We start from the raw sequence: 16,206 nt of genomic DNA, 5'->3' as shown, positions 1-16,206 counted from the left end.
TTCTATGTGTATGCATCCTTGAGCAGCAGACGTGACCTGGAGATCCCTGAAAACATCCCTGCCATACCCACAGGAGCATTTATTAATGGAAAAATATATCTGTATAGCACTGCTTCCCAAACAGTCGTCAAAACAGTCCCTAGAAGTAGGAACTGAAAGGTGGCGTGCTGTAGGCAAGAGGTTACGTGGACCATCCCTAAAATGGTATAAAAACTTAACTTCTGTGCACAGTGCTGCGGTTTTGGGCGTGGGGGGCTGTCCGTAGCCCTCACCATGTTGTCAGAGGGATCGTACAGCTCTGAACCCCACAATTCCTGCCACCCAGAGGACAGAGCCTTGGGTTTGCAGCTAGTACTCTTAGCCACTTATCTAGCTGTGTGGCCTCGGGCAAGTCTCTTAAATTACTTAATCTCTCTGAATCTCATTTCTTCATTAAAATGGACAATACCTGCCTACCTTGCAGGGCTGGTAGATAAGCGGTCCTGTATTTAAAGCTTTCTGCATCAGCAAGGATGTAATAAATGGTGGCCCGCCTCTTAGTTTATCAAACGGCAAACAGGCTGAGGTCATTTCAAGATTTTCTGGCCCAAGGCTATCCTGGTTGAGCCAGCCTTGAATGACTTCAGATTTGGAGCTGGTCCAAATCTGCTGCGAGGCGATCGCACTCTGAACCGACCGGGTTTCTTCCTCTCGGGGCGTCGCTCCGGGTAAGGTCACATGACAATTTCTAGTCTGGGCGGAGCAGGATCCTGGGGGGAGGAGGGACGGGAGAGGGGAGTGGGCGCGGGGTGGGTGGAGACGCCGAGCGAATCCGCCTTGGGGAACAGTGCGCCAGTTGCGGGGCGGAAACTTGGCGCGGAAAACGTGTGAGTCAGGGGACCCTTAACCCGGCCGGGCCCTCTAAGTTTGACAATTCCCTGAGTTCTCGAGTGCGGCCACGCCCCCTGGCCACACGGCCAATCCGCGCCGGCTCCTTGCCCCTCCCTCTCCGCGCGCCCGCGTCCGGTCCAGCGAAGCTGGTGGCGCCCCAGCGCGCGTGGGCATGGTGCACGGCAGGGTCTCCCGGCTCTCGGTCCACGACGTGCGCTTCCCCACGTCACTCGGGGGCCACGGCTCGGACGCCATGGTAAGCGCTGTCCGTCCCGGTGCCCTCCCGCCCCACCGACGCTAGGGCCCCTTAGGCGCGGGGCACCCGGAGGGGGCCCTTTGGAAGGTTTCCCACCTTTGGAACCGTTGCTTTTGTAAGTGCAGTGAAGGTATCCAGAGACTCCCCATCCTCCTAGGTTTTTTTCTTTTTCTTATTGTTCCTTTCTTTGCTGGCATTTAGTATTTCCTGTTTTTATATTTATGATTCACATTCTGTTGGAAATGCGAATCGTATTTGCAAAACGATGTTGTTGGGGCACCCCCAGAGAAGCACTAAAACAGCAGGAGCTCCACCGTGATGGAGCCCAGGAAACCCGCACACAGGGTGTTTCAGGTGGTGATCCCTGCCTCCCCCTACACCTTGCTGTGTGGCCAGGAGAAGGCCCTGACTCTCTGGACCTTTTGGGCCCATCTGTGAAAGGAAGGAGTCACTGGCTGGCTGGAAACCACATGGACAAACTCACAGCAGTCGGGTCATGTGAAAGGGGCTCTCATGTTGTTCATTGTTCAGTCGCTCAGTCGTGTCGGACTCTGCGACTCTATGGACTGCAGCATTCCAGACATCCCTGTCCTTCAAGATCTCCTGAAGTTTGCTCAAAGTCATGTCCATTGAGTCCATGATGCCATGAAGTTCCCAGAAAACATGAGTACAGAGGATGTGTCACCGTGAAGAGTTAGGTAGATGTCCGCCTTTGGAGACGCAGGCAAGTGAGCCCTGAAAGGTGTTTTTGTTCCCTGAGAGTGTTAGCAGGGCGCTCCACACCCACGTCTCCTGCAGTGGCTCCCAAATATGAGGCCTGCCTGCCTTAGATGCTCATTGCTCCTCCCCGCACCCCACGCCCACTCACCATTGGCCACACGGGAAAAACAAAGTTGCCCTGCATGTAGTGAATGTGGGAAGCCTCCTTGTTAGGGTCGTGGTTACCTGTTACTGGTGGGGAGCTGAGGGGCTGGCACCCGAGGACTCCGATTCACACTGTAACTAACGTTTGCCCCTTGAGCGTGGAGGCCACACTGCGCATGTTCATTACACTCCGCGTTCTCTGTGTGCTACTGAGACGGCCTCTTGTTCAAAAGTGCTCAAGTGATTTAAAAGAATATCCTTTGTTCTGAGATTAGGTTATTCCTGATTTTCAAAACCCTTGTGTCCTTTCTCGTATGATGTTATGAAGTGAAAGTCGCTCAGTCGTGTCTGACTCTGCGACCCCATGGGCTGTACTACTTACTATCCATGGAATTCTCCAGACCAGAATACTGGAATGGGTAGCCTATCCCTTTCTCTCCTCCAGGGCATCTTCCCAACCCAGGGATTGAACCTAGGTCTCCCGCAGGCGGATTCTTTACCAGCCGAGCCACCAGGGAAGTCCAAGAATACTGGAGTGGGTAGCCTATCCTTTCTCCAGCAGATCTTCCTAACCCAGGAATTGAACCAGGGTCTCCTGCATTGCAGGCGAATTCTCTACCAGTTGAGCTACCAGGGAAGCCCATATCATTTTATGGTAAATGACAAAAACCACCCATTGGGCTGTCCTTTGTGAATCTCCAAACATCTGTTTGAAGTTATGCTGACTTGTCAAATTAGAATACCTGATTTAGGGCAACTGCTTCTGCCCCTCTGTGGGATAGCAGCTGTGGGGAAACCACACAATTTCTCCAGGCCTAGTTTTTCTAACCTGTAAAATTAGTATAGCAGGATCTGCTTTATCCATGTAAATGAGATGTGTGTAGAGTCTGAAACAGAGAAGGCTGTCAGTAGGTGTGGCTGTAATTACTGCTTGCCGATGAACTGAAACCTTGACTTTCCTCTTTGAATTTGTGAAGTGTTAAGGTTGCTGGCTCACTGTAGAATAAGAAATGGAATTTGTCTCTGGCCTGAGTGGTTTAGGACATCTGGGTCATGAGAGATTATATCTGACACCTGCCTTGCAAGCTCATAAATACTTATTAGCTCCAAGAGATGTGGTGTGTGTTGTGTGCTCATTCCCAACTGCCTCCATTTTCATTTTATTTATTTTTGGGGCCACCCCATGGCATAGCGATCTTAGTTCCCCAACCAGGATTCAAACTCACGCCCCCCGCAGTGGAAGTGCAGAGTCTTAACCACTGGACCACCAGGGAAGTCCCCCCAAGTGCCTTCTTACTAGAAAGTCTGCGTGGCAGTTCTCAGCAGTATGGCCATGACTTTCAGGATTGCCCCCATCCCACCCAGCCCCGCCACCCAGCCCTCACCACATGCTGGATTCAGCAGTTCAGCTCCCACATGCCAGCACAGCAAGCCTTCCTGGTCACAAGTAGGATAATTTCACGAAGGAGCCCTGAAACTGTTCCCCATACTTGTTCTAGCAAAGGGTTCCAATGATTTTGTGTGTGTGTGTGCATTAGGCACTCACTTGTGTCCAACTCTTTGCAACCCCATGGACTTAGCCCACAAGGCTCCTCTGTCCTTGAATTGTTTCTTACCAGCCTTTTAAAAAATGTGGACCACTCAGGCCTTCTCACCAAGGTTTCAGAGAGCCCAGATCCAGCCGAGCCTACCACCTCCCGATACCTTTTTTCTTTTCCATTGTAGTTTATTACATAATACTAAATATAATTCCTTCTGCTATACAGAGATCTCATTTCTGGGTCTTCCCTCTCACCCCAGGTCCCTCTGCCATCCTCCAGGAAGACCTTCCTTTTGTCCATTCAGAGCTCCTGTGTTTGCTTTGGGGAACATGAACGGTTTCCTCCGATGGGAGCTCTTACTGCATCTGCTCTTATGTGACATCATTACTGGGTTTATTTGGGGATTTCTCACGTTTGTGGGTTTGGGGGGGCATTTCCTCTGCAGCACACAGACCCTGACTACTCAGCAGCCTATGTTGTCTTGGAGACGGATGCAGAAGACGGACTCAAGGGCTATGGAATTACCTTCACTCTGGGAAGAGGCACTGAAGTTGGTGAGTTGGGCCTCTCTTGCGGCCCTAGGATGCCTTCATTTCACTAACATTCCAGTTCTGACCTCATTTGCCTCCATATGTTGCTTGCCGTGAGAAAAAACAATGTTTGATGGTTTGCTTATTTCACTGGGAGAAATTTTTTTTTTTTTTCACATTTTTCAAAGGAATTTATTAAGAAACGGGGGAGGGGGATATAAAGTACACAATCAAAGGAATCAAAGAGTTTACAACATAGCTTCTTCAGGCCAGGGGCAACTAAGAAATATTTGCTGAGCCGACCCCAAGGGCACGGAGGCCCCAGTTCCACTTTCAGTCCCATCTCCCTTGGCTGCTAACCCAGTCAGCTCGAAACTTCCTCCGAAGAGAAGTCAGATTGCCTTCCCAAAGCTCCCCAAACTACTTCCCAATTGCCTTTACAGCCCTTCTCTGTCTGGTCCCAGAGTCCTCACCGAGGCTTTGGGTGAGGTCAGCCAGGCCCTGCTGAGCCTTCCCACTCTTCCAGTCACTCTATTTCTGTTCCCATCTGGGTTCATGTAATTGAACTATATTCATGAACCAGTTGGGCTGGCTTGATCTGCTGCCTTTGGTCAAGTTACCTATCTTTCTAAGCCTACATCTGAACCTGATCCTTCTGTGGGGAACAACTTCTTGAGCAGTGTCTCTCACAGCTCCCTGCCCCAGTTAGTCCAAGGCTACTTTCTCTCCCAGACAGAACTCTGCGCCTGCGTCCAACCTCCCACTTAACTTCCAGCTGGCTTTAGTTCTCAGCTAACCCTCCTGGGTGGTGGTGTAGTCGCTAAGTTGTGTCTTAGCGACTTGAGGCCTCATGGACTGTAGCCCACCAGGCTCCTCTGTCCATGGGATTCCCTGGGCAAGAATACTGGAGTGGGTTGCCGTTGCCTTCTCCAGAGAAATTTTTTAAATAGCAGAATTTGGCTTCTCTCCTTGTGGTTATCCATAGCACTGCAGGCACATCTTTGAAGCTCAGCCCTTCTCTCTCTCTGCCTGAACCTGAAGTGGGTGAGCAGCTGAGGGGCTTGAGAGGGGAGACATGTGTTCATGGGACAAGGCTTATTGTTGTGCACACAGAGAGTCTACTTGCTTTTGTGAATCCTCCACATGGAGTCGGTTTCAAGTTCATTGCCCTTCTTTGCAGCAAAGGCCGTAGGTCCTGCCCGGTTTCAGAGCTCTCACTTGGGAAAAGCAGACAGTGAAGGCAGCTCGTTGAACCACAAGTCGGTCTTTCTTTTCTCAGAGCTGGATGAGGGCTCAGCCATGGTCTTGAGCCTCCACATTTTTGGAGACAAGGAAACAGACCCAGACAGCTGTTCAGCTAGTCTGCAGAACATTTAAGTACAAATTATTTGCTTTTTTTTTTTAAAGCATAATTTGGTTTATGCACGCACAAAGAACAAAATTCAATACATACCAAAAGAAGACCTCTCTGCCAGATCAATTTCACTGAGTCCTTAGGGGCTGAAACAAGGAAATAGATGCTCTAACTTTGATGGTGACTCGACCCCTCTCTCATGGATATTTGCACTGTCAGCCCTCTCCTAGTTGTAGAACAGTCTTGACTGATTGAATGATTTTAATATCATCAAGCAGATAAAAGAGATGTGTGTGTGTGTGGGACAAGGGAACCTTTCTTGAACGTTCTGTGGGTGCCATTAGGCTGTCCCCACCCCTCCCAGGGTTGCTGTCCAGTCATCCATCAACCAGGCCTTCCATGAATCCCTCCTGTGTACCCCCACGTGTTACATGTTCTGCCAGGCACCGCAGGAATGACTTTACAAAGAGAGAGAGAAAGGGGACAGAGTCCCATGTACAAGGAACAGGAATGCATGAACTTCTCAGGGAGACAGGCGTACAAGAAACAATAGAGCAGTATGAGAAGGATCATTTGTTTTAAAGTGAGTACGAACTACACGGTAACTGTCCAGGAGGGTCAGTACAGCTTCAGAGCAACAGTGAGGCTCTGTGATGAGCCTTGAAGGGTAACCAGGAATTGGCCAAGCAGATGGAGGCACCTGGGCACTGATTCCCAGACTCCCATCCCCTAAGTCAACCATTTACTGTCGATGTTTCTCCAGGCAGTGACCACTGACCCCGCAGGCTGGAGAGGTATGTTTCATCTTCTCCTGCAATTTTAATTCTCTGGTATAGGTTGAGACCTTTATGAAGATCTAACCATACAGGGTGGCCCCCAAAGTTTGTGCCAAACTCAGCAAGCTTATAAGGCGCGTTCTGGAACAAGCCTTCGGAACCACTGTTAACAGCCAGGACTTGGAACTGTGCTCACTCGGGCCCACCGTGAAGGGCCTGTGTTTCCTGGTACAGGTGTGCTGCTGAGTTCATGGGGTGGGGGCCTCCCGGACTCCTCCCCACCCCCACTGTCCCTATGGACACCTCCGGCAGGAGAAATCAATTCCCATCTCTCTGTGCCTGGAACAAATGGCTCTTTTGTGGTGATGGAGTTGGCTTCCGCCTGTTTCAGACCACAGCATGACAGAACCATTTTAATTGTGACCTTGCTGCGTTTTTCAGGTGACTCACTGCCATCTCACTGAACCATTACATGGTGTTCGAATTAAAGTTGAAAAAAACTCCATTAGCTCATCATGGTTCTTCTGCAGCCTTTATCAGCTTACTTAACTAATCATTCTTTTATAATCTAAGAAAACAGTGTTTTCATTACCGTGAAGAGAGGGCCTTAATGTGTGAGAGAGGGAGAGGTTATGCTTGATTTGTTTTTTTAAGTATAGATGAGACCAATATAGTTTTTGTAAAGGAAAAGAGAGATGAAAAAAGTGGAATTTTTAAAGAGACTAAATAGCCAGCCACAAGGGTTCCTGGCAGCATGAGAGCTCAGACCCGCGTTCTCTGTAGCCGTTCTGACTTGTCCCTCCCGGGCAGGAGGATCCCAGAAAGTTTTAGGCAGTTGTAGTCACAGGAGAGAGCCCTGGCTTCAGTCAACAGTAAGCTGCCTTCAAGGCCCAAGTTTCTCCAGACAGATTTCCCACTCATCTTTTCAGACACCGGAATCAGGCTGACTCTGCGACCCCATGGACTGTAGCCCACCAGGCTCCTCTGTCTGTGGGGTTTTCCAGGCAAGAATACTGGATTGGGTTGCCATTTCCTCCTCCAGGGGATATTCTGGACCCAGGGATTGAACCTGTGTCTTCTGCATTGCAGGTGGTTTCTATACCATCTGAGCCACCAGGGAAGCCTGGAGTTAGGTCACCACAACCCAGTTTCTATGGAAGCCGCCAAATTTTAGTAAACTTCTTTCAGTGGACTCAGTCTGAGGGAGAAGAATCCATATCCTCTCGATGAATGTACTAGTGTTGTTTGTGCTTCTGTTGGAGCCAAAAAAGATGCGCTCATCCTCAAAGTTCGTTAAATGCATTTGCTCTGTGACACAAACCAGTCTGTTGTGTAACCCTCTCCTTAGTGAGACAGAGGTTTGATGCAGGTATTGATACAGGTCTCTCTGAGCCGCCAGCTTACTCTTCACGTCTCTAATCTAAGAGCACCAATCACCAAGGGGTGAGGGGAGCTCTGTCTTCCCAGAACTCGAGGGGGTAAATGTCTGAACTGGAATCATTCCACATCCTAGTAAGAAGAGCCCTAGAGAACACGGAAGGTGTGGGGATCAGCCCTAAATACTCAGTATGAGCATCACCTGAGGGCTGTGTCACGCAGAAGCCAAGCGTATCCTGTGAACATGTTCAAATACTTTCAAAATGTCTCCTAAGGTCTGTCTAAAGTAAAACTGTGTCTCTGAGACTACCCTATGAAGTGATGTGAGAATTTTAATATTGAAGCAACGGCTATGCCAAACAGAAAGTCAATCAACATTTTTTATAATAAAGTCATTGCTTTGAGGCTAAGTTGATTATTCTGGCCATTTAAACATAGTTTTATAGATTGAGCAAACAATAAAAGGGTCTTTGCAGACAGTTTTTTTTTTTTTAACTGATTCTTCATCTGAAATAACACTACAAATTCTTATTTAAGTAGAATACCAAAAATAAGTAATTGATGGTAATGCTGACCCAAATGAAGGTTAACCTTCAAATTAGTTTAATGTTCATGAAGTTTTTTCATGTAATTTAACATTTTACATGTAAATATTAAGCTAATTTCAAATTCATTTCATCTTTAATATAGTTACATTGTGAATTCAAGATATCTTCTATACTTGACAATGATGAAAAGACATTTCTAAAAATTCTATAAATCAGTCTTATTCCTTGGGAACAATTTAATAGCAAGATTGTGTTTTGCAGCTGACATATGGACACTTTACAAAGTGAACAGGAGAATGATTTGGGAACATGCTTTAAACTTTCAGGTCTATGTTCTTTTCATGTGGCAGCCAATCAAAATGGATTTGCTCTGTTCAGGAATTAAGCTCTGAATATAGGTGAACAACTATTCTGTTTATTAGTTGTAACAACCACAGATGACATATTTGAGGCAATTTTTAAAGGCATGTACCTTTTATATTTAAAATTATCTTCATAAAATGCCCACTTTCGTTTGCGGTACTTGCGTGTCTTAATTTATTCACACCAACACTAAACAAGAATTGTATCCTCTTTCACAGTTGTCTGTGCTGTGAATGCTCTGGCCCCCCACGTGCTGAACAAGGACCTTGGCGACATTGTTGGGGATTTCAGAGGTTTCTACAGGCAGCTCACGAGTGATGGGCAGCTCAGATGGGTAAGGTGTCTTGCTTTGCGAAACTATTCTGTAAATAGCATTCCTGAAGTCTCATGTCCTTGGATTGTAACAACTGTGAAAATAGACACAGGTTTAAGATATTAAGGTAAACATCTTAGTCAGATGAATTAGGGCTTGAACCAGGTGGACAGTCAGTATTTTAAGGTAATCTAGTCCTTTCTGTGAGACTTGACTCTGGACATACTTGGATCCTAAGAGCTATCGCTGCCCTTCCAGACCTCATCTCTGCTCCCTGAATGGAAAGAAGTGGTCTAGACTCCCTAGAAGATAAAGTGCCAAATGGGAACCTTTTAGAGAGAAATAATAGGAGAGGAATTGAAGTTGTGGGAGGAGGTTATTAAGGACAAAAACGTAAGAGAAGAGCAAAAGTTAAGGAGAGAGAGACCAGAGCGCCTTTATGTGTGTAGGACTGTATTTGAACCTTAAGTTCAAAGCATGAAAAAAGTGAGATTCTAGAGATGGAATTTTATCACAGTTAGATCAGGGTTTTCCTGCTGGCTCAGTAGTAAAGAATCTGCCTGCAATGCAAGAGACCTGGGTTCAATCCCAGCTCAGGAATATCCCTTGGAGAAAGGAATGACAACCCATTCCTATATTCTTGTCTGGAGAATCCCATGGACAGAGGAGCCTGGCAGGCTAAGTCCATGGGGTCGCAAAGAATCAGACAAGACTGAGCGACTAACACTTTCACTTTTTCAAGGTCAGTCCAGTAGCTGACACCTTGCCCATGTCTCCTGACATCAGCTCTGTCTTCTTCCAACTGTTCAGTCTCCTGAGCACAGAGAAAGGCACATTGTTCACATTGCCTCGGATTTCATTCTTAACTTCTGCAAACTGAGTGAAACTTGCTTTAAAAGCATCCCCTGGAAGGAGTTCCCATTGGTCGAATCTGGGGCGATTCAATAAAGGTGGTATTTAACTACGTCATAAATATTTAACTGTTGGCATTTTACTTGTTTTCCTTATTTCTGAATTTTGGTACTTGGAATAAAGACTCTTACTATATCCTTTGCTTTAAGAAAAAAACAATGCGGTAGTCATGGTTGATAAATCATTGACTAACCTAAGAGTCCCTAAGTCCATTCAGATAGCAAACAACCAACAAAGGAAAGCTTGTCATTACCACAGAATACAAACTAATATAACGGGAATGGTAACGTTAGAAAACCACCGTATTGCAAGCACCATGGCTGTAACTGACTGAGGCAGGAACAATCAGTGGATGCTAAAACTTAGGGGCAATGTTAATCTCCTTACTTTGGAAGGGAAATGGTAACCACACAGTGAAGAAGCCTAAAGGATACTAACTTACCCTAGCACTAAAAGATAATATGTGCGTGCTCAGTCCTATCTGACTCTTTGAGTCCCCGTGGACTGTAGCCCGCCAGGCTCCCCTATCCATGGGATTTCCCAGTCAAGGATACTGGAGTGGGTTGCCATTTCCTCCTCCAGGGCGTCTTCCTGACCCAGGGATGGAACCTGCATCTCCTGCATTGACGGGTGGATTCTTTATCATCTGGGCCACTAGAGAAGCCCTAAACAATAACAGCCCTGATAACAGCAACAAGAATGCAGTGGCAGCATCACAGTCTAATCACGATGGGGCTGCAGATAACCCAGCTGGAGGAACTCTGTCCTTGAAAATACTAATAATTATTTTTTTAGAAAAGAAAATTTGCTCCAGATGAAAAGAGACTAAAGTGACATGTCAGCTAAATGCCATTTGTGAATTACAGAAAGTACATTATTGAGACAGTTGGTGCAATTTGATTATGGACTGTCTTCATAGATAATAGTGTTCTATCAATATTATATTCCCTGATCTTTGCACTATGGCTGTGTGAGAGAATGTCCTTGTTTTTAGGAACTATACTCTAAAGTATTTAGGATTAAGGGGGCATGGGATCTACAACTTACTCTCAAGTGACTCAGTAAAATAAATGTTCCTTATGTATTTTATTTACCTGTGTATATATATGTGTGTTTGTGCATGTATATACATATGTAAATACAAAGAGAGAGGAAATATACAGGAGTTTTTTGTAATGTTCTTCCAGATCTTCTATAGGTTGCAAACTACTGGAGAAGAGCTTAACCTCCAAGTGAGTTTCCGTTCAGCTCAGTTCAGTTGCTCAGTCATGTCTGACGCTTTGTGACCCCGTGAACGCAGCACGCCAGGCCTCCCTGTCCATCACCAACTCCCGGAGTTTACTCAAACTCATGTCCATTGAGTTGGTGATGCCATCCAGCCATCTTATCCTCTGTCGTCCCCTTCTCCTCCTGCCTTCAATCTTACCCAGCATTAGGGCAGAGCTTCCATTGCTGCCTTTTAATTCATGAAGCATGTCCCTGACTAGGAGACCTAAAGATCCTTTTCTTTTCTAAGAAGTGCTGGTGTGTTTTGTTTCCTAACCAGATCGGTCCTGAGAAGGGTGTGGTGCATCTGGCCACGGCGGCCGTGCTCAACGCCGTGTGGGACCTGTGGGCCAAGCAGGAGGGGAAGGTAATCCTCCAGCAGCAGCTCTGACCCCATGGAACATACAGCACACGACAGAGGAACACAACTCCCCTTTCGAGCAAAGGCATGTACAGTAGGCTCCCAGGGGACATAAGAAGAATTGTTCAATTGCTTGTCTGCCCAGAGGGATACTGGCAGCATTTGGGACATCATCGGAGTAGGTTAGAAAGGGCTGAGAAAAGCAGGTCACAGAGGTGAGAGCCAGCTGGAGCCAGTGGGTTGGGGCACCGGCAGGCATTGGTCTGATAGGGGAATTTTCCACTAGCACATTTATTGTTGGAAAGCACGTGGGTGCCTCACACATGTTTTACAAATCTTTTCTTTTCTTCAAGCCTCTGTGGAAGTTACTTGTTGACATGGTAAGTAAATTCTTTAATACTCCGTTTTCTGTAAATAAAATGGATCTCATGGATTCCATGCCCTTCGATTATCAGTGGATACATTCAACATTGTCTCTGGATCAGTCACTGTGCTGCTGATCAGGCAGCATGCAGTCAGGTCCAGTATTCCTTCTCTGGTGTTTGAGGTGGCAGAGAGCTGTGCTCACACGGGCAGGGGTGTCTGATGGGTCCCACCTACCCCACTCTGGTGCTTCCTTCCACGTGTGATACAAATTCTCAAGCTTCTGTTTCCTGACTATGAAAAGGGAATAATCCTAACTTCTCTAGAAACGCCACAGAATTGGTTCAAAAACTAGTTGAGAAAAGTGCTTCAAACTCTGAAGACCAAAGTGTTATTACTAAGATATTATCTGGTCGCTTTGACATCAAAAGCAAATGGCAGATCAGACCCTTGAGGAAGGAGCCCAGGGTGAATTCTAAGGATAGGCCTCTGCCCTTTCCTTTCTCCTTGACACGTTGATACCAGCGACAAGCATCTCACTGCCAAGGAGGAGGAAACTGGGCAGGTTAAAGGGAGTGAACATCAGACCCAGGCAGACCTGGCTTTCAATCCGGGCTCCATCACTTGCTGGCTGTGTGACCTTCAGCATGCCTCTTAACCTCTCTGAGCTTCAGCCACCTTGGGGCAATGTCTTGGATGGTCACTGAAAATCTGGTGGTTAACAAAGGCCCTGGTTATTATTTGGCCTGATAATTAAGGAGAAACAAAGAACCGTGCCCTTGAAGATTGTTGGAGGAAAGTGGAAACGAAAGGCTGTCGCATGATTTCTGACATGGTTGCAGGTGGCATGGGGCATCACCTGAAGGATGGGCATGGACCTCTTGGGCCACCTGCAGGCTCTAGACTGGCCTCTCCAGGGAGGTGCCAGAGGTGGCCCCCAGAATTGAATGATCTGATGACCACTAGGAGGTAGCTGAGATTGCCCCGCTGTGGAGTTTTCATTCTTTTGGATCCTGTTCCCTCTTTCAAAGCCAGTGGTCTTAAAAGAAGCAGAATCTCCACGTTCAAAGGGCTTTGATGACAGTGAAGGGTCACCGTGGCGTAGGTACTGCTGGTCACGGTACAACCTGCTTCCCAACAGACTGACTGAGACTGGTGGGGGGAGGTCTCAGCCAGAGGCCCAGCTGAGAGTGTGGGCCTCTCCAGGGAGGCCAGAGCCCCGAGGGCAGGGTGGGAGGAGGAGGGGGCCCAAAGGGCCTTTCCAGGACAGAATGAGCCCAGGCCCAGCGTAAGCAGATTCTTAGAACCGAGATCCACTTGTGGACTGACGTGGGCCTTTCCATCCTGCCGTCTCGCCGCCAGGACCCCCGGACACTGGTGTCCTGCATCGATTTCAGGTACATCACTGACGTCCTGACGGAGGAGGAAGCCTGCGGTGAGTTGTCCCCACACACTGGGAGCTTCCTGGTCTATTTTGACCTGGCAGCCACCAGGCCCAGAGCCTCGTGGTCTAAAAGAGTATGACGCTTTTTATTTTTTCCAGAAATTCTGCAGCAAAGTCAGGTCGGGAAAAAAGAGCGAGGTGGGTTGTGAGGAAATTCTCTCATTATTTTTCTCTCGTTGTGCACCTCTGCAGGTCCCTGTCCTTGGGGGCTCGCATCACGTCCCCCACTCCATCCCCCACAGATGGTTGGGTATGGATGCAGCAGCCTCCAGGGGTTACGTCTTAGGTCAGGGTTCACCTCGGCCACTGCCAGGAGCAGGGCTGGCTTTAGGGTCACACCGCACGACAGGGGAAGGCTTGGCCAGCGGGGCCTTCCGGAGGGTAACCTGGCCCCAGTGTGACGTCCTTGGGGCTGGGGGATGAGGATGAACAGGGCAGGCAGAATAGCTGGATTCTCCATGGGCAGCACTTCAGCCACAGATGATTCTACAGCTGGAGGTCCCACAGGCGCAAACTGTTGAAGGTGGTTTTGTTTCCACAGAGGAGCAAATGCTGGCACATGGCTACCCCGCCTACACCACATCGTGCGCCTGGCTGGGCTACCCTGACGCCACGCTGAAGCAGGTAGGCTGCGGAACTGGCTTCTGTAGACAGCAGGAGATGTGACATTTTCCCCTTGGCCTTCCTGAATCATTGTGGGTTCCAGGCTTCATCCTGGATACATGGACACATTCCACATAAAAGGAGAGGCGTTTCCCTTGTGGACACAGGGCTCTATAGCCTGGCAAGCCCGCCTCGGTTCTGGATGGGCAGGCCACCTCCAGGCAGAAGCAATGGTGTGACCTTGTATAACATGACCCCTGACCATGCTCTGTGTTGGCTTCCTCACTGCGAGGTGGGAAATGATAGCTGTCCCAGGGGTTTTGAGGATCCCGATGAACGCTGCCCTGTGTGATGCTCAAGGACCAGAGGTGGCCCATGGCTGCATCACTCCCCTTTCTCATCGCCCTGTGCTCACCTGCAGCTGACAGAGAAGGGGGACCAGCTTCTGCCTGTTACTCATTCACCGGCTCGGTCTCTGGACGCTGCAGACTATCCCAGCTTTAAAAAGAGGGACAGAGATGCTCCATTCCTCCCACCAGGGATGTTGTGACAATGAATGAAGTGGTTCCCATAGAGATGAGGAAGGAAAGTCACCAAACAGCCTTGCTCTGTTGGCTAAGCTGTTTGTGCTCTGAATTTCAACAACATGTGGTTGTTCTTCTGGTTCACGGTGCAGCCACAGCATTTGTGAAGCCGAGTCCGAGATGACTGAGGTGCTGCTGAGACCAGGGAGGGTGTGTATTGATGGCTCTGCTCCTTTCCCCACAGCTCTGCAGCGAGGCGCTCAAGGACGGCTGGACCAGGTAACTCATTTGGGTGATCGTGAACTTGACTCTGCAGTTGGCAAGTGAGGCCGGTTGTAGAGAGGAGCCAGAAGCCAAGGGCACCAGAGAGGTCAGGATTCGCCAGGAGCAGCCTGGCATGTTGGGACTCAGAAGTTTCATGTGAGGCCCTTTGTCCAAAGATAAGATATGAGCCTAGTTAGAATTCTGGAACATCAGAGTCAAAAGAAATCACTGATTTCCAGCTTTATCCAAGGACGAGTCTAGTTAGAATCCTGGCACATCAGAGTGAAATGAGATCATTGATTTCAAGCATCGACCCAGAATAGAAAGCCACTCTTTACTGCAGTACCAAGCGTTGATTCAGCTTCTGTGTGAAAACTTTCAGACGCACTGAGCTTGGTAGGGCGTCTGTGTGTAGTGGAAGGGTTCTGAGTGTTAGAAGAGCTTTGATGTAATGAACCCTGGACTCCCCTATACCTTCCAGCCATTGGTCCCAATGATTCTCCTGGGAATTCTCCCAAGAGCCAAGCTCCTCCTCTTCCGCAGGCCACCTCCTCTCCAGCCTATCCCCCTGCACTTCTTGTCCATCCTGCTGTGTGGTTACGGACCCCTGGGCAACCTGGGGTTTCCTCTGGGTTAGCTGTGGTTGTCTGTGACTACTGCGAGTCCATACGTGTGGCTCACGGTGGACGGTGTGCCTGTCACTTGGATTTCTGTAGGAATCTGGCCACCTGCCTCCTGCTGGTCTGAGAGTGGTCTGTGGAGCCAGCCAGCCCCGCTGCAGCTGTGGTAGATTAAGAAAATTATTTGTGTAGGTTGCTTGATAAATGATAAGGACTAAAAAAAAGTCTCCAATTAACTTAAAATGCAGAATCTTGAGCCTTAACCCAGACCTGCTACATCAAAATCTGTATTTTTTGTGTGACTTTAAAAAAAAAATTTCATTGGAGTATAGTTGGTTTACAAAGTTGTTAGTTTCAGGTGTATAGCAAAGTAAATCAGTTACACATACACATATATCCACTTTTGGGGGGTTCTTTTCCTATATAGGCCGTTACAGAATATTGAGTAGAGCTCCCTGTGCTATACAGAAGGCCCTTACTAGTTATGTGTTTTATAAATAGTAGTGTGTATCTGTCAATCCCTGTTTCCCAGTTTATCCCTCCCCCACCCCCTGGTACGGAGAAGGCGATGGCACCCCACTCCAGTACTCTTGCCTGGAAAATACCATGGACGGAGGAGCCAGATAGGCTGTAGTCCATGGGGTCACTAAGAGTCGGACACGACTGAGCAACTTCACTTTCACTTCTTACTTTCATGCATTGGAGAAGGAAATGGCAACCCACTCCAGTGTTCTTGCCTGGAGAATCCCAGGGACGGGGGAGCCTGTTGGGCTGCCGTCTATGGGGTCGCACAGAGTCGGACACGACTGAAGCGACTTACCTTACCTTACCATAACCCTGGTAACCATGTTTGTTTTCTACATCCATGACTCTACATCTGTTGTATAAATAAGTTCATTTGTAACTTTTTTAGATTCCACTTATAAGTGATGTATTTTTTGTCTGACTTCACTCAGTGTAACAATCTCTAGGTGCATCCATGTGGCTTCAAATGGTAATCTTTCATTCTTTTTAGTGGCTGGGTAATACTCCATTGTATGCATGTACCAAAAATCTG

General features: G+C 47.9%; 1 protein-coding gene across 4 annotated transcripts in view; it reads left to right on the top strand.

Moving 5' to 3' along the window:
* Positions 1-490: 490 nt before the first annotated feature.
* The window catches only part of ENOSF1 (enolase superfamily member 1), a 275,679-nt gene continuing 259,963 nt past the window's right edge, over positions 491-16,206 (top strand). For 2 of the 4 annotated variants that reach the window (XR_009733264.1, XM_061399814.1), the window contains exons 1-9: positions 491-864; positions 3,977-4,085; positions 8,698-8,813; positions 11,251-11,337; positions 11,685-11,711; positions 13,057-13,129; positions 13,238-13,276; positions 13,680-13,762; positions 14,510-14,544. Coding sequence is in view for 3 of the 4 variants with exons in the window: in XM_061399814.1 (XP_061255798.1) it covers positions 718-864; positions 3,977-4,085; positions 8,698-8,813; positions 11,251-11,337; positions 11,685-11,711; positions 13,057-13,129; positions 13,238-13,276; positions 13,680-13,762; positions 14,510-14,544 (716 nt within the window). In the remaining variant the exon portion in view is untranslated. Of the gene's footprint in view, positions 865-958; positions 1,127-3,976; positions 4,086-8,697; positions 8,814-11,250; positions 11,338-11,684; positions 11,712-13,056; positions 13,130-13,237; positions 13,277-13,679; positions 13,763-14,509; positions 14,545-16,206 lie in introns of those variants that run through there. The other 2 variants (XM_061399815.1, XM_061399816.1) reach the window with 2 other exon arrangements.

Source organism: Bos javanicus, chromosome 24 (genome assembly GCF_032452875.1).
Source record: "Bos javanicus breed banteng chromosome 24, ARS-OSU_banteng_1.0, whole genome shotgun sequence".
NCBI classification, from domain to species: Eukaryota; Metazoa; Chordata; class Mammalia; order Artiodactyla; family Bovidae; genus Bos; species Bos javanicus.
The sequence above is the reverse complement of the archived record's forward strand: the minus strand, read 5'-3'. Positions and strand labels throughout refer to the sequence as shown.